The sequence below is a fragment of the Myotis yumanensis genome, unplaced genomic scaffold (assembly GCF_028538775.1).
Source record: "Myotis yumanensis isolate MYYU_CA2020_CCGP unplaced genomic scaffold, mMyoYum1.0.hap1 SCAF_2, whole genome shotgun sequence".
Classification (NCBI taxonomy): Eukaryota; Metazoa; Chordata; class Mammalia; order Chiroptera; family Vespertilionidae; genus Myotis; species Myotis yumanensis.
Genome location: NW_027223753.1, coordinates 63,282,106 through 63,307,378, shown reverse-complemented (window position 1 = coordinate 63,307,378; position 25,273 = coordinate 63,282,106). Strand labels below are relative to the sequence as shown.

The 25,273-nt window shown below is 45.0% G+C and overlaps 1 protein-coding gene across 2 annotated transcripts in view; it reads left to right on the top strand.

Moving 5' to 3' along the window:
• The first annotated feature begins 2,978 nt into the window (after positions 1–2,978).
• Positions 2,979–25,273, top strand: part of LPAR3 (lysophosphatidic acid receptor 3) — an 85,948-nt gene continuing 63,653 nt past the window's right edge. Inside the window, exon 1 of one of the 2 annotated variants that reach the window (XM_070403395.1) lies at positions 2,979–3,130. Coding sequence is in view for 1 of the 2 variants with exons in the window: in XM_070403394.1 (XP_070259495.1) it covers positions 13,047–13,070 (24 nt within the window). In the remaining variant the exon portion in view is untranslated. Of the gene's footprint in view, positions 3,131–13,005; positions 13,071–25,273 lie in introns of those variants that run through there. The other variant, XM_070403394.1, reaches the window with a different exon arrangement.

Sequence of the window (25,273 nt, the reverse complement as noted above, 5' to 3'; positions counted from 1 at the left end):
ATAAACTGATTATTAAAATTCTGCTGCACACCAAAAAGTATATTTTTTGCTGATCTGAAAAAAACAATAGGTATAATTTTGAAATCATTCACACCAGAGGGCTATTGTTGTGTTGGCTATTGTCATTTTTTCACTTGACAATCTAAGGAAAGGGGGCCAGTGCCCCTGACTAAATACTCAGTTATTGCATGTTTTACAAATCTTTGTGGCACTGGGCCTGCAGGCATGGCTCAGTGGTTGAGCGTTGACCTATGAACTAGGAGGTCATGGTTCAATTCCTGGTCAGGGCACATGCCTGTGTTGCGGGCTCGATCCCCAGTGTGGGGCAAGCAAGAAGCAGCCAATCAATGATTCTCTGTCATCATTGATGTTTCTATCTCTCTCTCCCTCTCCCTTCCTCTCTGAAATTAATAAAAAAATATATATATTTAAAAAAATTCTTGCAGCACACTGGTTGAAAATTGTTGTTCTAGCTAACTGTTATTTCAGGTATAAGATATATCTCTTGCTTAATAACTGCCTTTATGCTCTTCTCACATTATTCTGTAGGCATCCTAATTGCTAATTAGTACAGATTAACAAAATATAACAGTTTTGTTACATTTGAGTTGAGATATTTCAGTTCAGTCATTTCCCAAAGTTAAGAATGCAAACTCTATGAATTCCTGTTCCTATGATCAGAGGTCCAAGCCAAATTGGGGGACAGAGGAACATGGGCCTCTTTCCATAAATCCAGAAAGGAAGAAGCTTGCCTGAGTCCTACAGTGCTTCTCACTGGGCAGGAGGCAGTCTTATTTTTAATTTAATTTGTTTGTTTATTTTGCAGCATTTATCCCCTGCCAAGTACAATGCTGGCCGACACAGGGTCTCCAAGGCCATCACAACTCATCCATCAAGCACTGCAGAATGCCCCCTTTCCCCTTACAGAAACAATGTTATAAATCTCCGTGTCTCCAGGAACACAAAACACAGCATTATACAGGGAGCTGACCCGCAAATGAAAAACTTCTGAATGACTTTCCAGCCAGTGATCTTTAAGGCAAAGTATACCCTCAGGCTTTGTGTTTGCCATTTTTTTAATATTGATTTTAACTTCTTTTACTAAGAAAAACATTACGGTAGAGACACCACAGACCCTACAAGGACTTAAAGAAGGTTCTGATGGTTTAATCCTTGAGCTTCTTTCTAAAAACTAGGATTTGGGGCAACACCCTGATTTGTACTATCCTTTGCAACTTGTCCCTTTTCTCCTGTCCTTGTGTGTAGGTCTGTCTATATGTAAGCTGGGTGTTCTTCCCTGCCCTCTTCCTTCAGCTTCTATTCTTTGCCTTCTGCTCAGCTATAAACCACATTTGTTTAAAAAAAAAATCTAGCTAAAACGTCTGTCTTTTTGCAGCACAGCTCACCGTATTCCCTTCTCCTCTCTCCTCTTTTTAGGATTCAGAAGTGAAAGGCAATCCCATCTGGCTTTACCACCTCCCTGTTCTACTTTGCAATGCTTAGGTTCAGGAAGTTCCAAGTTACAATAATGTGTTTCCAAACTGCCTTTGCTAATGAGTTGTTTGGAACGTGGAACACATTTTTCCAGCAGAAGTAGTCTCTAACTGGTGTTTACAGGTCCCAGTTCAGCCTGCAACAACTTACTGGACATGCTGCACATTTGCTGAGTCAAGCGTTTGCTAAGTGCTTGCTGGCGGTGGGGAATTTTTCTGTGTTCACCAGGTTGCCCTTCAGCATTGTGTTATTTGTTGAAGCTGTTCACTCCCCTGACCTCGTTCTCATATGTCATCTGCAAGGTTTTTGCTTGTTCTGGTAAACAGATCTTTCTTTAGTACTAGCTTTGCAAGTTGTAGCCCTCTGTACACAGTTCATTTGTAAGTCACCACAGTACTTTTCTGAACACTCAGGTGAGGCAACAATAATTTGTACATGTTGGTCAAAATTTAGCCACATCGCAGGGAAGGTTTGAGGCACACCAGACCATCATGGCCTTTGGGATGAGGTCCACTGTATAAGGAATAAAACATTATTAAGACATGATCTTCAGAGAGAGCAGAATTTCTTTGGTGGTAGGGGACAGGTTGTTTCTTGGAATATGGTTCCTAGTTGGATACAGAAGTGGAATGAAGAATGAATGAATGAATGAATGAATGGCAAAGGGTTACAGGCAGTCCCCTGAGCACTCAGGATTGCACAAGGTTTTGAAGCATGGATAAGAAGGGCCTCGCATTACAGGATTTCCCTTCTGTGAGGTCACCAGGAACGCCCAACTTTTAGCATGTCTGTGATTTTATTTTACTTTTCAGAGTTCAGAAAGAACAAAGGCTTCATAACATTGTTTTACTTTGCATCTTTCTTCTTTGGCAAAGGTGGGTCAGTGGAGGCTTTAGATTTCATCCCTCAAGAACAAAGTATCCAGGACTATTTACCCCAGGAGGCCAAGAAGCCTCTCTCATCACTTTAAATCTTTTTTATTTCCTGTTCAATCAAAAGATGCCTAGGAAAGGCCCCCCAAACCAGATATACGTGACCATCCTTGGACTCTGGGGCTGCCTGCACCCTCGGGTTCGAGTTTTAGAACAAGTGTTCCTCTGACAGTGAGCCTGCTTCCCACAGAAGGTGGGGGCGGATGGGTGTGGCTGCACTTGCCCGCAGCCTCTTCAAACAGATCTGAGGGACAGAGAGAAAGCACCGAACTCGGAACTCGTAAGCCCTGCGGATGGTAGCGGCCCTCTGGCTCCTTCTCCTCCAGGTTGGCCACCCTCCTGGGGATCAGTTCCAGGCAGGAGAGCATCTGCATTAGAACCCGATCCGTGCCTCGCCGGTGGGGGGCGCTCTCCCGTGGGAACGGTCGGGCTCCTGGGGCGGGCAGGGCGGGGCAGGGCGGGGACGCGGCCCCTCCGCCCCCTGGGCGCCACCCCTTGCTCCGCCAAACTTTCCTTGGGCCCGGGACGCGTCGCGGCCGCAGTTGGCAAAGAGGCGCGCCGCCGCCACCACCGTGTCCTCCGCTGCTCCTCGCGCCCGGCGGAAGGCCAGCGCCCGGCCGCCCCGTCGCGCACGGCCCGAGGGCATGCGGCAGCCGCAGGGGCCCCCCCGCTCCCGGGCTCGGCGGCGCGGGCGAGCGTGAGCGGTGAGTGGGGCGCCGGGCACGGGAGGGCTCTGGGGCGGGCGTGGGGAGGCCGGCTTGCGGGGGCCTCCGCCGGGCCCAGCTTTTCGGGACTGCCAGCTCGGGACCCAGATCCACTGCAGGCACCTGGGTCAGGACCCTCCCGGCGGCGTGAGGCGCACCCGGCCCGTTCTCCCTTTTTTCCGAGGAGTAACGAGCCATCGGAATGCCAGCGCGGTGGCTTCGCTCTGGCCGTGGGCTGTGCGCAGGGCTCCGCTTGCACAGGTGCTGCTTCTCCAAACTCGGTCTTAGCGCCTTGGTTCTCCCGCGGAGCCCGGGGATACAACATTTTTCAGCCTCCGGTTACCCCGTACAATGGTGTGTCAGGGAACAGCTCGAACCAGGCGAGTCATCTAAACACTCGGGAAATAGTTATTATTAACTAGTAACACTGTTAGGGGGTTGTGCTCTGTAAGGGAAGGTCCCCGTGGCGGACAAACGGGCTTTGTTCTGTAGCAGTGTTACTTTATTGCTTTCCCTCAGCAAGCTGCGAATACCCAAAATTGTTTAGAAATTTCTCAAGCATGTAATTTGAGGAGTGACAGTGAGTAATGGAAACAATTGAATCGAATAAGATAATCATTAAAACGTCCCCCAAAGCATTTGTAGGTCAACTTTTAAGCGAATAATTTCCACGAAATGTCCCCCCCCCCCCCCCCAACACCTGTAATTTGTTGTTGTCATTGCAACACGTTTGCCTCCTTAGTCCTTTGCCACCCAGAGTAATACCTGGTCTTGGAATGTTACTTTAGAAGTTAAGGGCCACCTAGCTGCTCACGGTTCCTACTTGTTTGTATAAATTGGAGAATAAAGTGAATGTTGGCCACAGACAGATGATTCCTTTATAAGTAGGCTGTTACTCCACGCACGCACCGCCTTTCGTTAATGCATAAGCTCTTGTATTGCTAAGGTTTCCCAGTGAAGTGTCTATCAGTAGTTGCTTCGCCTGCTTCCCATGAGCCATTGGATCCACTTTTGTGTGGTCCATCCAGTGAGTAGAATTTTCCTCACCGCCCCTCCTCCACGCCCACAGAAGTGATACAGTTAGAAACACACAACCTTGGCTCTGCTAACACCATGCTTGTCTAAACAAACTGGGTTATTCTTAAAAAAACAAAACAAAACAAAAAAAACAACAGCAAGCAAACCCTGCCAGTGAGGCTGATGTATTTGAGATAAGCTTCCAGAGTTGTCTTTTTGTGCCTTGAGTCTGGGACCCAGTGTCATGTCCCAATATCTGGACATCTGACCACCTGGACATAATTTGATTGTCACTACCATATAACTAGAACAATAGATCAGTTAGGCACACTTTTTTCTTGATTTATTTTATTTTATTTTGTCTTTAGAACTTTAACTACAAATGACACATCCTCTTTTTTAATTCTGACAAATGCATAAATCAACTACCACACGCTATCAGATCAGGTCTCCTTTAGGTATCTGGCTGTTTTACAAGATGTTGGATAGAACAGATCTGTGTATGTTTTCTATGAACGAAGACTGAAATGAGAACACGAAACCACGTGATCGTTTTCCATGTACGTTCATCAGAACATGTTCGAAAGTCTACAACGTGTTCATTCTCATTTTTCCCAGAACACCCATGCTCACAGGAACAAGTGTGCACACAGCATGGTAGCCAGGCACAACCAAGGCACCCACTCTCAAAGTCATGTCCACATGCCTAGGGCTGGCTGGGTCTCTCCCAGGTTTTCCATCTTCCTGCTGAGGGGCAGGAATCCACCACAACCTAAGCCCAACCTCTTATCTCTTTGGGCTGGAGCAAGGGGGAATCACTGTAACTCCCGTGGGGATTACAATGGCTCAGATGACCTATTAGCCATTCTCCTGGGCGTGTACGTTAGTTCAGAATGCTTTCTGGCCTGTGATTATATCCATCAGGGTGGTTAAGGCTGATTGCAAGCTTCTACATGGCAGAGCCCAGGCCCAGGGCATTATGAATGTGGTGTAAAGGGAAGAGAAGGGCTTTACAGTCAGACCAGCCTTTGTTCCAGGCCGGGCTTTGTGACCTGGGCTACATGGCTGTGCCTCTCTAAGCCTTCATTTCCTTGTCTGGAAAAACGAAGATGACATCCACCTCCCGAGATTCACAGAGAAAAGCACTTAGCAGGGTACCTGATATACAGGAAGTGCTCCTTAGATGTCGGTTGCCTTCTTTTCCTTCTAGATAGATGAACATTAAAGTATTGATATTTCTAGAAACATGGGTGCAACCCTACCTTTTTCTGGCAAAGATGGATCCTTGAGAAGTTTCAAGCACTTTCCTCACTTGCTTCCCCCATTCCTGGCTCTGGTCTTTTTGTCCCCTCACACACACACACACCCCCCCCCCCCCCCCCCCGCCCCCATCCCTCCTGCAGGTACTGAGCCACTTCCTCTCTGGCCTTGCTGATCCTTTGTCCCTCATGCTGGAGTCTGTATGTATGGGGAGGAGGCCCCTGGAACTTAGTCCTGCTGTGGATGGCAGAGGTGTCTGCAGAAACCCTGAGAGTTTGTGCTTTTACGGTGCTGGTTAGAGGGGAGTTGGAGTACAGGAGTCTGGGTTCTAATCCCAGCCCCACTTTTGTGAGTTCTTGTGATCTTGAATAAATCTCTTGTCATCCTTGAATTCATTTTCTCATTTACGTAATGGGGATGATCATTCCTTTTTACCCAGCTGCATGGGTTGTTGTTGAGGCCCAATAAGTCATGTAGGTGAAAGAGTTTTGTTCCCTGTGAGGATACATTGGAATTAAACATTGGGATTGAAGAGGTGGACCTCCAGATGTGGGACACCCCTGGCAGGCTGTAGGGGGTGGTAGGATGTCCGTGTGGGTGTGCTAAGTGGGCAGGGCTGCAGTCCCTCCGCACCCCTCTCTCCTGGCCTCTGATGTGGAATGAGACATCAAAGATGAAATCGTGCCAAAGGTTGAGAAACTGCTCTGTGGGGAATACAAGAGGAAGATAAATTTCAGGACCGAGAATATCTAATACTGTGCAATCGAAGACACAGGGCAAAGTTTCAAAAAGGCTTGATTTCCCTCTTACAATTACCTGTACTGTCTGCTCGTCTCGGTTCTTAATGAACAAAAACAAAGAGCACCCAGCCAGTGTCAGAGGAGAGCATGATGGCATTCATCAGACATCCACATGGGACACCCTACGCCGTCCTCACTGCCCTGTGCTTTCTTGCTAACTTGGGGCCCTCAGGTTCACCCTGCAAGGCATCAAACTGACTCAAGCATTTTCCTCTCGCAAACAATTAATCTAATTATTTCATACCATCTGAAAGATATGTGTTGCTGTCTGTGGGAAGCCAGGTGAGCAATAGCCAGTGAGAGGAAGTTTCTGATTTTCTGAGTTGTACCCACCTCCTCTTCACCCCTCAGGCTGATGTCCTCCTCCTTATTCCTCTTCCTCTCCTGGCCTGGCCTCTGGAGCACCTGGCCCCTAGCCTCCTGTCCTGCCTGCCTCCTGCCTTGAACTCCTCGCCTGTGATCCCGACACTGTACGGGCTCCATGGACCTTGCCTCTTCTCAGATGTGAATCATTCAGATACCTCAGGCTGGGCCAGACTGAGTCAGTTTAGTGCTTTGCAGAGTGAGCCTTAGGGCCAGACTGGGTGTCACTCTGGAAAACAACCCGCCCAGTAGCCAGTATAGCCTCCCTCACCCCTTCCAAAAGATATTTATCAGCGCCAACCCACCTCTCAGGCTCCCCCCAGACACTCATCAGCTAGGCCTATGTCTGCATTGTTCCCTGGGACACTGGGCTGCAGTTTTATTAGCCCTGGCCTTCACTAGGCCATGCGCCACTTCAGTGGTATCTTCAAGGGCTGGCTTGGTGGGTGGCAGGGCCGGGTAGGAGGGCACTTTGGCCCCTCCATAAGCTATACCAGTTTGCCCAAATAAACATGAGATCTAAATAAAAGCAGTGTGTTGCTTTGTAAATGCAGCTTTAAGGCAGCCTCCTCGGGTCCCCTTCGACTGAGACTGCCCCAAAGCCCCTCCTCTACAGAGATTCTGGAGCTGCCCCAAGATGAACCAAGGCTAGGAGAGTCAAAGGTGGCCTGTGAAGTTGGTCGGAGTCTTTCACTCTCCAAGGAGAGCTAGGAATCCAAACACAAGGTTCAGAGAGAGAGAGAGGGAGGGAGATTTACTATAGAAATTGATTCCTGAGATCACAAAGGCCAAGAAGTCCCACAATCTGCCGTCTACAAGCTGGAGAACGAAGGCCCGAGGCCAGGAGCACTGATGTCCAAGGGCAGGAGAAGATACAAGCCCAGCGCAAGCCACAGGGCAAATTTGCCCTTCTACCTTTTTGTTCTATTCAGGCCCTCCATGTGTCACCTGAGGCCCACCCACATAGATAAAGCCGATCTTCTTTATCCAGTCTACTAATCTCTTCCAGACACACCCTCAGACACACCCAGATAATGTTTTACCTGGGCATCCCTTAATCCAGTCAAATTGACACATAAAATTAACCATTGTACCAGCAAATCAGGAAATTGAATTGGTACAGCACTACCATCCAATCCACAGAGCACATTCATATTTCAACAATTGTCCCCTAAATGTCTTTTTTTCCTGTCTGATCCATATTCAATTTGCCATGTCTCTTCTGGAATAGTTTCTTGGACTTTCCCTGTGCCTTAAGTCCTTGTAGATCATATATTCTGCAGGATGACTCAGCCTGTATCTAGCAGGTATTTCTTCAGAACCAGACTCAGGTCTTGTGTTCTTGGCAGGAATACATATTCTGCTCTTCTTAGCGCATAAATTAGCTGGTATAAAATGTCAGCCTGTCACACCACTGGAATATTGGCCTCGGTCACCTGGCCGGCTATATGGGTGTCTGCCAGATCTTCTCACCTTAAATTCATCATTTTCCCCTTTGAAATGTATTGATGTTTGTGGGGAAGTATTCTAAGGTTATGCTAATAGCCTATTCCTCATTAAATCTCCACCTACAGCCTTATCATATTAATGACTTCTGCCTGAGTCAGCCACCTCTATTGAGGCTGCCAAATAGTGATTCTTTATTTCTATCACTCTTATATTTATTAGTTGACGTTCTACTGTAAGGGAGAACTTTTTTCCTCCCTCATTTACTTATTAATTTATATTAGGAAGTATTCATGGATTTCCTTTGTAAGCAATATGTTGAAATCTGTTACTATTTCTTTTTATGCTCACATGGTCCTCAGTTTGGCCCGTGGGAGTCCCTTTGGGCTGGCCTTTTGACATCCCTATCATTCACTGAGCATTTAAACAGTTCCTGGCACTACATGATATTCCAGGCTCATCTTGTACTTTCTCTGAGTTAGTTATTCCTCCCTTTTGGGAGAGAATGGTATTTAGAAACCAAGATTTGGAAGGTTGATGTGCCCATTGTTACTGGGGTGTCATTGTTTTAGGTTTTTTAGAGAACAGAGCTAGGAAATATAAACAGACACATTTATAAATTTTTCTACATTAGGCCCCTGTATTAAAATCATTCATACTAATACCTCCAATTCCAATCCATTACCCAGGGATCTTTCTATTCTTTCCCCTTTATATCTTTTAATATATATATATAGATAGATAGATAGATAGATAGATAGATAGATAGATAGATAGATATTTAGAGAAAGGGAGAGGGAGAGAGCCAGAAACATTAACATGAGAGCAAAACATGGATCAGCTGCTTCCTGCACGCCCACTACTGGTGATCTAGCCCGAAACCCAAGCATGTGCCCTGACCAGGAATCAAAACAGCAGCCTTTCAGTGCACAGGATGACACCCCACCAACCGAACCACACTGGCCAGGACTCCCCTTCATATCTTTGTACATATCTGCTCTGGCAGTTAGAAACTTGACCCCATTATCTTTAATATTTGTACTTATTTGCTCAAAGTAGCCCATTCCTCAACCACAGAGGCCATCCTGTCTCCTCCGTGTCCACCTCCCTACCCACTGCTTCTTATCCTTGGCTGCCTGGCCTACCAGCCATGTGTCTTTGAAGCTTCATTATCAGCCTCCAGTCCTTCCAGCTCGCTGCTCTGTGTGGCTTCCCAACCAAGTTGCCCAAGCCTGTACGCAGTTCCCCAAACTCCTTCCCATCGTGTTTCATTCACAACCACAGGCTTATCCCTCAGTTCTGGGGAAGGAAAGAGAAGGCAAAGGAAGAGCTGGGAATGAAAAGGAAGCAAGATAGAAATACTATATATATTTTTAAAGCTTTTGATACAAATTTTCCTCCCAAAAAGTTGTATCAATTTACATGCTCACCAACATATTATTAGAATGCCATTTTCCCTATTCCCTTCCCAACACTGAATTTTATCCACCTCTCTAAATGTTGTCTATCTGATCACACTTAACTTTTGTCTCTGTTAGAGCCCATGCCATACTCAACTCTGTTTAACTTCACTAGAGGCCCAGTGCACAAAATTCATGCATGGGGGGGGCAGGGGGAGGGGGTGTCCCTCAGCCTGGTCTGCACCCTTTCCAATCTGGGACCCCTCAAGGGATATCTGACTGCCAGGGATCGGGCCTAAACCAGCAGTTGGACAGCCCTCTCACAATCCGGGACTGCTGGTTCCTAACCGCTTGCCTGCCTGCCAGCCTGATCTCCCCCTAACCAATCCCCTGTCGGCCTGATTGACACCTAACTTCTCCCCTGCTTGCCTGGTTGCCCCCAACTGCCCTCCCCTGCTGGCCTAGTTGCCCCCAACTGCCCTCCCCTGCAGGCCTGGTCACCCACAACTGCCCTCCCCTGCTGGCCATCTTGAGACCACATGGGGGCGGCCATCTTTGTGTGAGGGTGTGGCGGTCAATTTGCATATTACCGCTTTATTATATAGGATTGTATGTCTCATCTTACCCTTTAGATAAGGGCCTCTCAGCCTTGGCACCACTGCCGATGAGCTGGGTAATTCTTTGTTGTGGGGCTGTCCTGTGCATTGTAGCATGTGTAGCAACATCTCTGGCCTCTGCTCTCTACATGTCAGTAGCACCCCTCAGTCCTGTTACCACAAGTACCTCCAGATATTGGGAGATGTCCCTGGGGAGAGTGGAGGATTAGCCCCTACTGAATCTCTGCTGCTCTAGATTATGAGCTCCCTGAGTGCATTTTACATCTGTATACATGGTTTTGTGTATCTGTCTTTCTCCTGCCTATAGCGAACAGTGGGGAATGTGACCTGGACAGGGATGAGAGGAGCCAGTGGTTGGGTAGAATACACTATAACAGGACCAATGGATCTTGCCCATTAAATGTATGCAACTGTCTACATATGCAAAATCCATGAATATCTAACAGAGGGAAAGGACAAGGAATGTCAGCAAGGATGCTACTACGTCATTACTAGTCTTTCTCAGTTAATTTCCAGTCTGATATCTAATCGGCAGATAATTGAAGTCTGTGGCCTAGTTCAACTGGTAGACTGTTTGGTTGATAGGAAAGTTAAGGGCTTTAGGAGAAGGTGTTTCTTAAATTGCATCATTCAAAGTGTTAGAAGTCAACTGGCTGCTTGCTCTTCTGAGCTTTCTCTGAAATAGGCCAACTGACTAATCATTGCTATTTCCTATCATGCATTTAGAATTTTATTCTGTCCTTTTCATTTGATTATGCGAACTTTTCCCTCATAAACTTCTGTCAAAAATTCTCAGTAGAGATACACTTACAAATTTTTATTGACATTTACCCTAATCATAGTGTACTTTTAGTATCATTATAAATGTTTTTAAAAGGCATTAATGTTGTTATAGAGGACAAATCTGCACATCTCTCAGAGAGGCATAGAATTAACCACTGAAAAAAAGGCCGCAGTGAGCGGTGTGGGACAAGCTCCCTGGGCCAGAGCGGTGGCAGCTGGTCAGAATGAATTGGGGTCTCCAGGTTGTAGAGCAGGGAATGCTGCTCTGCCCACCTCACCATGGAGTAAATGGGCAAAGAAATGTGCACTCACTTTTAATTCATTTGGCGGTATGTCAGTGACTATATTTGGGTAGATTATTCTAAGATCTAGATAAAGTGCATGATCTAGAGCAGTGGTTCTCAACCTGTGGGTCGAGACCCCTTTGGGGGTCGAACGACCCTTTCACAGGGGTCACCTAAGACCATCGGAAAACACATATATAATTATGTATTGTTTTTGTGATTAATCACTATGCTTTAATTATGTTCAATTTGTAACAATGAAAATGGGGTTCACCACAATATGAGGAATTGTATTAAAGGGTCGCGGCATTAGGAAGGTTGAGAACCACTGATTTAGAGGCAGTATAGTAACAGAATCAGAAGGTTAAACATGAAGTGATAAATGTTCTCCGTGGTAGTGAGAACGCCAGCTCATGACTCTAGACAGGGTGATAGAGGAGAGAAGGCGTGGGCTTTGGGTGGTTATGCCAAGGACCCACCCACCCTGAGGGAGGGGTTCCTCCTTTGCTGTCCCCTCCCTGGTAATCTCTGTTGAGACCCTTTCTCCCTTACCTCTTGGAAACAGGCTTGCTCTGTTGGTTTCTGGACTTGTCTGACTTTTCTGGCCCAGAAGTGAGCCGAGGCCTTCCCATTAGCTATGTCATTCACTGTGTCCCAATAACACAACAAGTTAGGGCTTGTCTCCCTCTTGCAATAGAGGAAGTTGAGTCTCAAAGAGGTTAAGTAGCTTTCCTCAGGCCCCGCTGACAATTAGTAGTAATGAAATGAATACTGTGTGTCAGAAGCTATTCTAAGCACCTTATTTAAATCTCCCAACAGTCTTAGGAAGAAGGTACTATTATTATCCCCATTTTATAGATGAGGGAATTAAGGCACAGAGAGGTTCACTAACTTGCTGGTAGGCAAGACTTCAAACTCAGGACAGCTATCTTCAGAGGTCATGCTCTCCTGCGTGTGGATAGCTCGTTTCCCCAAAACCATTTGTTGACGAGACTGTCTTTTCCCTATTGTTTGTTACTGGCACCCTTGCTGAAGATCAGTTAACTGTATAAGCATGGGTTTGTTTCTGGGCTGTCTATTTTGTTTCATTAGTGCATATATCTCTCTTTATGCCAGTACCATATTGTTGTTATTTTTTTAAAGTTTTTATTGAGGTTAGAGATGGAGAGAGAAACAGCTATCAGCTGCCTCCTGTAGGCCCCTAGTAGCGGGCAGGGGGAGGTACTGGAATCAAACCAGCAATCTTTAGGTGCATGAGATGATGCCAGACAACTGAGCCTCACCGTCCAGGGCAGTACCATATTGTTTTGGTTACCGTAGCTTTGTAATAATATATTTTAAAATTAGGAAGCATGAGGCCTCCAAATTTTTTTTTTCTTTCTCAAACTTGTTTTGGCCCTTTGGGATGAATTTTAAGATTGTTTTTCCCTATTTCTGTAAAAATTTGAGTTTTTAACTTTCTTGGGACGTATTATCTGCCATTCATTGAGTCCTTTCTAGGTGCTGTGCGTCTTGCTGAGCACTTTATAAACATATATTTAACTTAGTCCTTTCAACAATCCCACGTGGTAGGTGTAGCTATGCCATTTTTAGAGAGGAAGGAAAGGCTCTGGCGAGACCAGCAATGTGCCAGGTTGGAGTCATTGATGAAAGTGACGAACCTGCATCTGACTCAGGTCCAGCTGATGTAAAGCGTCTGCTCCCTTCCCCTCGCTGCTCTGCCCCTCTTAGGGTCACAGGCCACCACGCTTTCCTTGAAAGGCCTTAGTTTACCAGATATCCACAGGTCTGGCCTTCCTTTCTCTAACCTTTACTAGTAAATACCTATGTTCATTATTTCTTTATTCTGACTGAGAAACATCCTATATAATAAAAGTATAATATGCAAATCGACCAAACTGCCAAACAGCGGAACGACCATCCAGACGACCATCCAGGACCACGCTATGACAGGTGCCAGGCCAGCCAAGGTGGGTGCAATGTAATTCGTCGGGGGCCTGCCATCACCCCATGATTGCCTGCAGAGGGAGCCCCAGGCCACAGGCCGGCGGGGCCATCAGTAGGGGGCTCCATGATGGCCAAAGAGGGAGACCCAGGCCACCTACCGTGGGCTGTGGTGGGTGGGTGGGGCCTTCAATTCTCAGTGGCCTCTATTGTGAGGACCTCTCACACATGGACTTGGGTGGGCAGTGGCACCCTTACTGGATCTTGACCGTAGGCCTGTATTCCTTTTGACCGGCAGCAGCGCCTCACTGCGCGGCCTGTGAGGGCTGCGGCAGCCATGCCATTTCCTGCTCTTTGGAGTTATACAAGCTTACGTTCTCTCACCTTCCAAGGAGCCCGGTGTCTGGGTGCTGTCTATTCTTTTCCACCTTTGCTTACAAAACTTACAAACGGTGTTGGCCTGAGCCCATCTCTTTTCTGAACTGCCTTGCTGACAGCTCACATTCTGTGTCTTTCCAACACCTTCCCCTAGACCAGCCGTGGGCAAACTATGGCCCGCGCGCCGGATCCAGCTGTTTGAAATGAATAAAACTAAAAAAAAAAAAAAGACCGTACCCTTTTATGTAATGATGTTTACTTTGAATTTACATTAGTTCACACAAACACTCCATCCGTGCCTTTGTTCCGGCCCTCCGGTCCAGTTTAAGAACCCATTGTGGCCCTCGAGTCAAAAAGTTTGCCCACCCCTGCCCTAGACTGAGCAGCGGTTCTCAACCTGTGGGTCGTGACCCCTTTGGCAGTCGAATGACCCTTTCACAGGGGTCGCCTAAGACCATCCTGCATATCAGATATTTACATTACGATTCATTACAGTTATGAAGTAGCGACGAAAATAATTTTATGGTTGGGTCACAACATGAGGAACTGTATTTAAAGGGCCAGAAGGTTGAGAACCACTGCCCTAGAGCTACAGGCTTCTTAGGCAGAGAGGCCCCCAAACACAGTGACTTGATCAAAACAAATGTTTATTTGTTTCTTGTTAACCAGGCTAGCTAAGCGGTTCAGGTTCAGGGTTCCTTGCTTCTTATTTCTCCACCATTTGCAAGGGCCGTGCTTCAGAACTCGCATCGTTTAAAGACTGGCGTCTTTAGCTCCACTGTGCCAAAGAGCAGTGCTTCTGCTTTATACTCCACTGACCACCCACTTGTGTTGTAGAGCAATGCGGAAAGCAGCCAGCATTCGTAAGTGCTCGTGCACAATTCCTGTGCTCATCTCCTCACTGGTGGAAACTAGTTTGTGTGTTACTTGGAGTCATGCTTCCGGGCTTGGCCTGGTCTGAGCGATCAAGGCTGGGCCATAGGCCTGTTTGAATCCAACTTGCAGGAGGACGAGAGAGCACGGAGGAGCACACACTCCGTGTTTGAGGGCTCACCTTCGGTTGGCCAAGGACCTAGTCACGGGCCACCCTCGCTACCAAGTCTGGAAAACAGAGTTTAATATTTTGTAAGAAAATGAAAACACAGTTTAGCAGTCTGTGCTATAGAACATAAAGCCAAATAATGTACAAAAAATAATTACAAGAGGAGTTTCAGGGCAATATACAATTATTAATGACTTAGAACAGCTGGGTTTGGGGTCTCACCCAGAGCAGGGTTCCTTAGAAAAGGGAGCCTGAGGTCCGAGGCTGGTGGTGTGGTGAGGTTAACAGGGGGAGTTCACGTGAAAAGAGGCTGAGCACCCTTCTCAGGGGAAGTCCAGAAACCACATACCCGGGTTTGAAACTGAGTTAGAACCCATGAGGTGCTGGGCAGAGCTCTCTGCAGGTCTGAGCACTCCCGTGGTCAGGCCATTGTGGGGCGCCAGGGAAGGGAGCCCCAGGGTCCACCCAGAGCCCAAGCAAAGCACCGGAAGAGGGGAACGAAAGGTCCTGGCCAGTGTGAGTGGGATGAACCCTCTCCAGTTCCAAAGGTCTCTGCCCGTCTGTGAATGCTCCTGCAGACACCGTGAGGCCCGAGGCCAGCATCATCTCAGTCCCCTGCATTAAAAGCCTGGTGTTTAAACTGGAGACTCGATTCCTCAGTGTGGCCTCCTCATGGAGCTGAGGGAGACTGAGAGTTCCAACCTGCATACCTGCTACCCTCGTGGCGACTCACTTCTTGTTTATTTTGAAGGCAATGTGGGAGCTTAGCCTGAGAGAGAGGGGACGTGAGGTAGTTATTTGGGAGTCATCACAGAGAGGACATAGTTGAAGCAATAGTAGTTCAAGTGGAAGAAAGTTTAACGGGATTAAGGGAGGCTGAGGACTGGGTCCAGGATGCGCACACTGCAAGGCGGTGGGAGAACAGGAGGGGAAATGCTGAGCACAGTGGGGTGCGGTCCAGAGCCACACAGGCCCGCAGGGGAGTTTCAAGAAGGGAACAACTATTCCTCGATTTCCACAGTGAAACCAAAGAAAAAGAGGACTGCACACAGGATTTGGGAATTATTCTGCCAAATTGAACACATTTTTACTCTGTGCCAATGACAAGCAAGTTTGTGCTTCAAAGAACAGGGAGATAATGCCAGTTCTGCTCCCAGCAGATTCATAAATGAGGTTAAGACCAATAAATATTTAATAAAGTATGTTGAGTACCATAGGAGAGGTTCCAGGAATTTTTCAACCAGATTTCTTGAAAGAATAGCCTATACAGTACTTTCTTTCTACTTCCATCTCGCCCAAGCGTTACTCAATACACTGTGATCAGGTTTCCGTCTCCATGTCCAACCAGCTCACTGCAGCTAACCACCATGCGAGCCAAGCATTGGCTGTGCATCGACTACATGCTCCATGTTGGACATCGAGGCACAAACATGAGTCAGACTCTTCTAGCCCTTCAGAAGCGCACAGTCCGGTGGTAAAGGCTGGCACAGAGGCAGAAAATACTACCACGGTGCACAGCCAGGATTTCCCTCCCCCCGTGGCTAAGAGAGGGTCTGAATCTAGTAAATAAAGAGCCACTTCAGGAGGATCAGTGGATGCATGCATGAAAGGTCCAGATGTGTATAGGTTCCACATCTCGCACTGATTGCCTCTGGTGTTTGTATTCCTGTTGGAAGGATCAGGTGGAAGAGCGGAGGTGAAAAATGCGAGAATACAATGAGGCTCAGGATGGAATAGGGACCAGCTTATTCCTGAGCCCCCAAGCTTTTTTGACTACTCAGGGACACTGTCTGGCTTTTGTGTCCCCAGGGACTAAAGACCTGTTGAATTTATAGCATCTTCATCAGGGGTACAGACTACAGAGCTTCTGGGAGAGTGGCAGGTACCCAACATCCCCCACGGCTAGCCCCACCACTGGAAATACCACAGGAGGCCCTAGCTGGTTTGGCTCAATGAATAGAGCATCGGGCTGAAGGGTCCTGCTTTTGATTCTGATGAAGGGCACATGCCCGGATTGCGGGCTCGATCCCCAGTAGGGGGCGTGCAGGAGGCAGCCGATCAATGATTCTCTCTCATCATTGATGTTTCTCTCTCTCTCTCACTCTCTGAAATATATTTTAAAAAAAGGAAGAAAGAAATGCCACAGGAGGATGCATCAGTGGCACCCACCGAAAGGCAGCCCTTGCAGCTAAGTTGGTGTTGCTTTTGGCTCTCACAGGCTGCAGTGTCCCCTTGGAAAAATCTACTGCTTCCTTCTCTGCAGTGTCTTGTTTCAAACCCGGCGAATCCTTTGGCCCAAATGAAGGCAAATCCGTGTCACTTATTTCCATGGCACACAAGACCAGGAACACAGGGAGGATTGGAACTGATCCTTGCTTGCACGGGGCCTCGGGCACACACTGCACTATGCAGGGGTCTGCTGAAACCCAATGCAGTCATCTTTGTGTTATGTAACCCCTTTTGTGGGTAGGTCACCCATTTATTGAATTTCTATGTGTAGAGAAATTTACTAGGGTTCTGGTAGGTGCAAGGGGACATGGAGGGCATCAGAATTGTGCCACCGGCCCATGCCAGAAAGAGGATTTCTTCCTCTTTCCTTCTCGAAGAGTTATGTTTACAACCAGGAAAAGTTGTGCGTTCTAGATCTCACTGAAAGATTTAAGAAAATCCATGACATATTAAAACCTTGCAGATAACTTTTGTTGTATTCCAATGTGCTTTACATGACATCTGTATTACTCAGAGTTCCACAGGAAACAGATGACCCAGCCAAATGGTAACTGGGGAGGGCAGAGTTCGTGTAAACCAACAAGAGAAGGTACAGCTGCAGGCCCCAGAGCTGGAAACAGCATAGAGCAGTGAACAGCCCTCAGCCTGAGACCCTGGGGAGGGAGAAGGAGAGGCTGCCTGACAGGAGCCAACCCAGCCAACCTGCAGCCACCAGGCAGGGCGGGAGCAGGGGGAATCCTTACCTCAGCCTCCTCCCTTCTCCAGATCTGTCCCTGCGCCTCTCATTGGTGCCTCTCATTGGTGGGAGCTGTAAGGGGAGGAAGCCTGTTGATTTGCCCGGAAGAGTAAAGAACACATGGAGGATGGAGAGTGGAGCTGGAGGGGCCAACAATGAGATCAGGCCCAGCATTCAAATACCTTTTCCATGCATTTCTATGACCTGTCTTTACACAGATGTGCTATTTGACTACCAGCTTGGTCCAGGTGGGAGAGCGAGGTGGGATGATTGGGGGCTTGGGGCGGTGGGGGGGGGGCGGGCTCTGAGCCTCCTGCTTTAGTGATGAACCTGTGTCCTAACCTGCCGGGACCCTGACTTGTTTGTTTAGCAGTAGCTCCATTCTCCTTGCCAGCCTCTGAGGCCTGGATTAAAACATTGCCTCCCACTACAGCCACATGCTTTGGGAATATGACTTCCCTTCCTGTACAGAGTTTCAGGCTTCTGTCAGGCACTAACCTGGGCGGTTGTGGCATCCAGAGCATGGAGGGATCACTGCAGGTCACCACTGACCTGTCCGGGGTAACGGGGGTTATTTGGAACCAACCATGTAGACCAAGAGTCATTGGAGCTGGAGGCAGGAGACGGGTCACGAAATGGAATAAGCAAGGGAAAGCAGGACCACGGTTAGGTTAGGACAAACAGTCCAGACCAACGTTTTGTCTGTTGTCAATTTTGCAACATGAAGAAATCTAATTTTCTTCTCACGGGAAGTCATTTGCTGTGAGCAAACACTGAAATTTCTCAAAATACATTTTCACTGAGTGACACCATTCTTTGTACAAGAAGACTGTCTCTTTAAATGTTGGCATTTTCTCCTCCCTCAAAGCTAATGACATGATTACACAACAGTCTAAGGGTTGTTCCTATATAATAGAACATATGCAATTATGTTACTAGTATATATACATAGTAATTTTGAGACTTTCCATTAACATATTTACTTTTAAGATGGTCAAAGGACAAAATCTGTCATCTTTCTAGCCTAATGAATTTTAGATGAGATTAAAATTATATAATTGGGGTGGTGAGCACACAATACAATATGCAGATGATGTCTTATAGAACAGTATACCTTAAAACTGTATAATTTTATTAACCAATGTCATCCCAGTAAATTCAATATAAAAGTAAAAAAACAGTTGTATAACAGAGAAAGCTAACACAATGAAATATTTACATGACATTTGGATAAACTAAGCCAGCAATTTGCTGACCCATATAAAATGTGGGTCTCACCTCTTTTATTTGGTGTAGTTCTGTATGTTTGCAAGTTCGTTTTCCTGTTTAATCAAGAGGTTTAAGAGTCTTTAGTCATTGGTGACATGCAGGGAACAATAAAGTTGATTATAGTTGTTTATTAAACAAATCCTAGGGCAGAAGTGCGTGTGCACCAAGGCCTCCTGTAAATCTGCCCACTCCATGGGAAGAGAAGCAGTAGTGGGTGAACCAGCTGACACACAGCAGGCTGGCCTCCCTACCTGAAGGGCCCACAAACTGTGCTGACACGGGAACCTGTTTATCCGTGAGGCTCAGGCAGTTTTCCTGTGTGTCACCACCTCTGAGCTGAAGATGACTTGAGGCATGGAAGTTTCTCATTTCCCGAGCGCACCCCGTGTGTGCCTGCCTCTCTGTGGCTGCTGTCTTTACTACCACGCAGAGGCACTGGGTGTGTTGTGGAGAGTTGTTTCTATGTAGAGGACAGGGGATCTAAATCAGAACAATTTTGTGTTGCCTGAAGCTACCATTGGTTCTTGAAAGTCAACATTAGCAAGGTTGAGTTTAGCTTTCTTAACCTTCCTAATGCTGGGACCCTTTAATACAGTTCCTCATGTTGTGGTGACACCCAACCATAAAATTATTTTCGTTGCTACTTCATAACTGTAATTTTGCTACTGTTATGAATCATAATGTAAATATCTGATATGCAGGATGTATTTTCATTGTTCGTGACCCACAGGTTGAGAACCGCTGATTAAGATAGGGTAGCAGGTTTGTGACAGCCCTACACTTCACAGGCATCCCCAAAGTGAACATACAAGCTTTACCCAATAACAGCAGAGGCTTCCAATGCTCTGATTACAGACAACATCCTTTTTAATTGAGTCTCAAACTGCTATGCCTCTGTGTATTTTATCATAGCAAAGAGTAAAGAAAGTGCTTATGAAACATATGGGCTTTATTTATTTTTTTTAAATGACTGTTGTAGAGTTGATAATATCCCCTCCCCCTGCCCCATCTTTTAAAAAAAGTTTAAAAATTATTTATTTGTAGAACAGTTTTATATTCACAGATAAATTGAACAAATTGTATACTGAGTTTTATACCCCCACTTCTGCACACAATTTCTCTTACTATTATCATCTTCCATTAATGTACATTTGTAAAATGAATGAACCAATATAGATACATTATTATTAATTTATCTGTACTTTATTCAGATTTCCTTAGTTTTTACCCAAAGCCCCTCTTCTGCTCCAGGATCCAGGTACACATTATATTGAGATGTCATGTCTCCTTAGGCTCCTCTTAGCTGTGACATGATTTCAGATTTTTGTTTTTGATGACTTTGATGGTTTTGGGGAGTCCTGCTCAGGACTTTTGTAGACTGTCTTCCAATTGGGATTTTTCTGAGGTTTTTCTCAGGATCAGGCTGGGGTTGTGGGTATTGGGAAGAAGATAACACAGTGAAGTGCCATTCTTAACATTCTATTAAGATTACAGACTAGCAACATCACTGATCACTGTTGATGTTGACCTCAATCACCTGAGGTCCTGTTTGTCAAGTTTCTCCACTGAAAAGTGACTCCCACCCCCTCGCCCCTCCACACCTTTCCATACTGCCCTCTTTGGCAGGAAGTCTCTGAGCACAGACCACACTTAGGGAGTGGGGGTTATGTTTCCCTCCTTTAGGGTGCAATAGCTACATCATTTATTTGCAGCTCTTCTGCATGGGAGACTTGCCTCTCCTTTCTCACTTATTATTTATTATTTTATTCAGTCATTGATTTATATTAGTATGGAGTCTTGGGTGTTTATTATATACTTGGGGTTATAATGCTTTGATTTTGTTGCTCCTTTTGGCCACTGGGTCCCCCTCTCTTTTGAAGTTATGGTCCAAGGAGGAGCCCTCGTTTCTGATGTCTATACTGACAAGGGAGAGGTCTCGTGGTGGGACTGCCCTTCAGACCACCCTGTTTTGTTTACTCCGATGAAGCGACTGTTCAAGGGTAGCAAACGCCCCTCCTCACACCTCTCAGCCAGCAGGGCCGGAGCCAAGCCTCTAGAGGGAAATGAAAGAGTTCTGAGACCCAAATTAGAAAGTGTGCAGAAGAGGAAAGTAATAGTGCTCAGTGTGGGTAAACGGTTAGGGTGCGTGCGGGCACATGTGCACAGGATGCTTCATCTACTTCTACATTTAACGAGTGTTTACTGAGGGCCTGCTACCTGCTGGGCGTTGTCCCAGGTACAGGGGATGCACCATCACAGCCCAACACCCCTGACGTCCTCAGTGCCTGGGGAGATGGACCGTCCTCAGGGAGTGAGAAATGCTGTGAGGACAGAAAAGCACTAAGGGCAAAAGTGCAGCAGGGTGGGGATGGCTGATGAAGTGACATTTGAGCAGGAATGAGGTGGAGATATGAGCCCTTTGGGTATCTGGAGAAGAGGCTTCTGGGAAGAGTGATCAGCAAATCCAAAGACCCAGAAATTAATGGCTAAAGTGAACCTCAGGGGTCATATGTAGGTTTAAATCTCCCGGGCTACCCTGATTTTTCCATTAGTATGAATTATTAATGAGAATTCAGTGAGCAAATGTGTTTGCTTTTATGCAGGAGTGGTCTCTTTCCTGGCTGTGAACATGCCAGCTAACCTAGCCTCCAACTCCCGTGTGGCTGGGTGTCCAGAACGGAGAGGACTGTTCTACATTTGTGGACCAGAGGGAAAGAAAATATGCCCGGCACCAAGCCCCCTTGTTTGGACTGCACCCCGATTGCTCCTAGGAGGAAGAGGAGAGTGGCTTTGAAAGCCAGCCGAAAGGCGGCAGCCACTTGTCTCATAAGATGTAGCTAGAAATAAAAGCTGCTGGAGTGGTTTTCAGATGTCTTAATTTTCATAATTGTTTCCACATTATGGGCTGGCTGGACTTTTTTTTTTTTTTTTAAAGAATCAAGTTTGGGAGAGTCTAAATGAAAGCTTTGCTCATGAAGTTTTCATTTGGATTCCACATATAGACTTTCTAAACCTTCATTTCATGAAGTCTTAAATTACTGAAGTTCGAAGTTGTGGTAATAGCTCCAGAGTCTAACATCTTTTGTTTCTGGGTCAGAACTATACAGGGCCTCTATACTTTTAGTATAAAAGAAAAGAAGAAAAAGACAGCTGGGATTTGGCAGAATAAAAGTTTAGCAATGTTAATGTTGTCTTGATATTGACCATAGTATATGACCTGTTATTCTAAAATTTGAAAATATATTTGCAGAAAAGTGCCTTTTTTGTGCTTCTTAGAGCTATTAAAACAAAACAAACAAAAACCCTAAAGACCACTTAGAATGCCCAATTATTATTTTTTAATAATCCAAGACAGTCTTTGAATGTCATTTGATCAGGTCATTCTATAGTTATTTTAAGTGACGCTTGGTCTGTCTGGTGTTTTGTTTGTCTGTGGAGAGAGAATGTGCAGTGTTGTAGAAAAGCATGTGCGGCTGGGAGCACAGCTGCCTGAGTCTTCCACTCACTACTTGTGTGACCTCGGGGGAGGGCACTTCAGTTTCTTTTTCTGCAAAATGGCTACGATAAGAGCATCTACATAATTTCTGGGAGGACTGAATGAGAACCATGTAAAATGCTTAGTCCGGCACCAGACACAAAGTAACCACTCAAATATTAGCAATTAAACATGCAGTAGTAATAATGAAGTAGAGAGAGTAACTAACCCAAGAACAAGTAGTTAATAAGTAAGGAGTTCCCTAATTGGTATATTTAGTGGGTGACGTGTAAGTCAGCAAAGGCATTTAATTGAACCTTTTCATTCTAGTGAGGGGAAGAGATAGTGTAGGACGGAAATTCATTCATTCACTCCACAAATGTTGATGTTATCAACAGGAGCATAAAAGGCATGGTGCCCGCACTCCAAGAGCAGACTGGGTTGGTCTAGGGTGGGGGCTGGACTATAAATGCATAAACACAAAAGAAAATAGGTAACAGATGATAGGTGCTTTGGTGAAGATACAACAGGCTCTCTGGTCGTGAGAGCTGTGGGGTTACTCCCCTCCCCACTTTCTTTTGGCCACCATGAGCTTGTTCTCTATATCTGTGGGTTTGTTTCTGTTTTATTTCGTTTATTCATGTGTGTGTGGGTTGTTTTTTTTTTAGATTCCACATGTAAGTAACATCATATGGTATTTGTCTTTTTCTGTCTCACTTATTTTACTTAGCACTATACACTCTGTCCATCCATGTCATTGCAAATGGTAAGATTTCATTCTTTTTTATTGCTGAATAATATTCTACTGTATGTACAGCATGGGGCAAAAGTAGGTTTACAGTTGCTTTATGGAAATTAATATAATAATTAATAATTGATAATACAAGAATAAACTCTATGTTTCTCATACTCACAACTGTAAATCTACTTTTGTCTCATCTTGTAAATACCACTTCTGTATTCATTCATCTACTGATGGATATCTAGGTTGTGTTCATATCTTGGCTATTACTAGCTATGTTGCAATGAACATAGAGATGCATATATCATTTCAAATTAGTGTTTTTGTTTTCTTTGGATAAGTACCCAGAAGTGGAATTGCTAGATTGTATGGCAGCTCTATTTTTAATTTTTTGAGGAACCTCCATACTGTTTTCTATAGTGGTCATACCAATTTATAACCTCACCAACAGTGTGAGGGTTCTCTTTTCTCCATTCTCACCAGCACTTTTTATTTGTTGATGTATCCATGATAGCCATTCTGACAGATGTGAGGTGATATATCATTGTGGTTTTAATTTACCTGATGATTAGTGATGTTGAACATCTTTTCATATGTCTGTTGGCCGTCTGAAATGTCTATTCAGGTCCTCTGCCCAAATTTTTATTTGAATTGTTTGGGTCTTTTGGTGTTAAGTTGTATGAGTTCTGTATATATTTTGGTTATAACCCCTTATTAGATATACTAGAGGCCTGATGCAGGAAATTCGTACAAGAGTAGGCCTTCCTTCTTCCAGCTGCCAGCACCAGCTTCCCTCTGGCACCTGGGACCCAGCTTCCCTCGCAGCCCTGGCTTCGTCCGGAAGGTCGTCTGGAAGGAAGTCTGGTCTAATTAGCATATTATGCTTTTATTATTACAGATAACATTTGTGAATATCTTCTGTCATTTTATAGGTTGTCTTTTCATTTTGTTTATGGTTTCCTTTGCTGTACAAAACCTTTTTAGTTAGATGTAGTCCCATTTATTTAATTTTTGTTTTATTGACCTTGCCTGAGGAGACACATCCAAACAGATATTACTAAGAGAAATGCCAAAGAGTTTGCTGCCTATGTTTTCTTCTAGGGGTTCTATAGCTTCAGTGTGGAGTTACTTTGGATTGGTCAGAGAAGGTATTTCTGTGAAGTGGGTATTTAGGCAAGGATCACAGAATCATATCTTAAGGTCTGAGAGGGGTCAAGAGATGATAAATCCGATCATTTGTTGTAAGTTCACCAAAGTTTTTGGTAATTTCCAGCTAAGAAATATGATGATCTGTAGTTGATATGTACTGGGGATGGTCAACAAGTTTGGCAGCATATGGCAGAGGAGAAAAAAATCAAAAGTATTTACTAATTTACAAAACTTCCAGTTATTCAGTTTTGGAGCTCTGGGATGATTGCATTAGGAAATGTTTTATAGGAGAGTTGGGGGAAATGATGTCCTGATTTGGTTAGTTATCAGCACATAAGGCTTTATGGCTACATGAAGCTTTAAGTAGAAAAACATTTTATTTTCATTATCACTGAAAAACTCTAAAGTGTGCTTTGCTGATAAATGTAGTAATAATGAACATAGGTGAATCCTTGAGGCTTTTCTTTTGAACATTAATTTTGATGTTTCAGACTGTGGTTGTCAAGAAAGGTAGAATGCATTAAGTAGAATGTGTGCTTCTCAGACAGAACTTTTAAAGTAGCATTTAAAAGCCTATTTTTTTACAGAAAATGTGGAACAGAAAAATTTGTAAAGAATTTTTTAATGACCCTCAATTCCACCATTCTTATTATTACACTTCAAGACTTTTTCTTATATTTTTTCTGCATCTTTAAAAAAATAGTCAAGACACCACACATATTTATGTATGTATATATGTATATAAATATATGTATACATATACCTAATATATAATTATTTGTAATTAAAATAATGGCATATTTTTTTCTCATATTACCACTACTTCATGGTAAATATGATTTTTTAATGGCTGCACAATATTCTATCCTCTGGAATATTTTTAACCAATTCCCTATATATGTTTCACCCAAAAGTAGAATTCAAGGCTGAGAGATAGGGAGCTGCTTGGCGGAAGTTCTGGCTAATCACGGTTTCTCTACTTTGTAAGATAAAACTACTTCTCAGTCTCAGGACAGTTTTTGTTAAAATATGTCTAAGAATGTGCCATTTCAGCTTTTATGGAGGAAAGTTGAATTTGAAGATTTTTGAAGTAAAAATCATTGAGGTTTTAAGACATCATATAATTACAAATGCAACCAAATTTATGAACCCAAACTAAAATATTAAGACTCCTTCGGAAGGAAATTGGGAAACCTTAAAGTGTTGTGT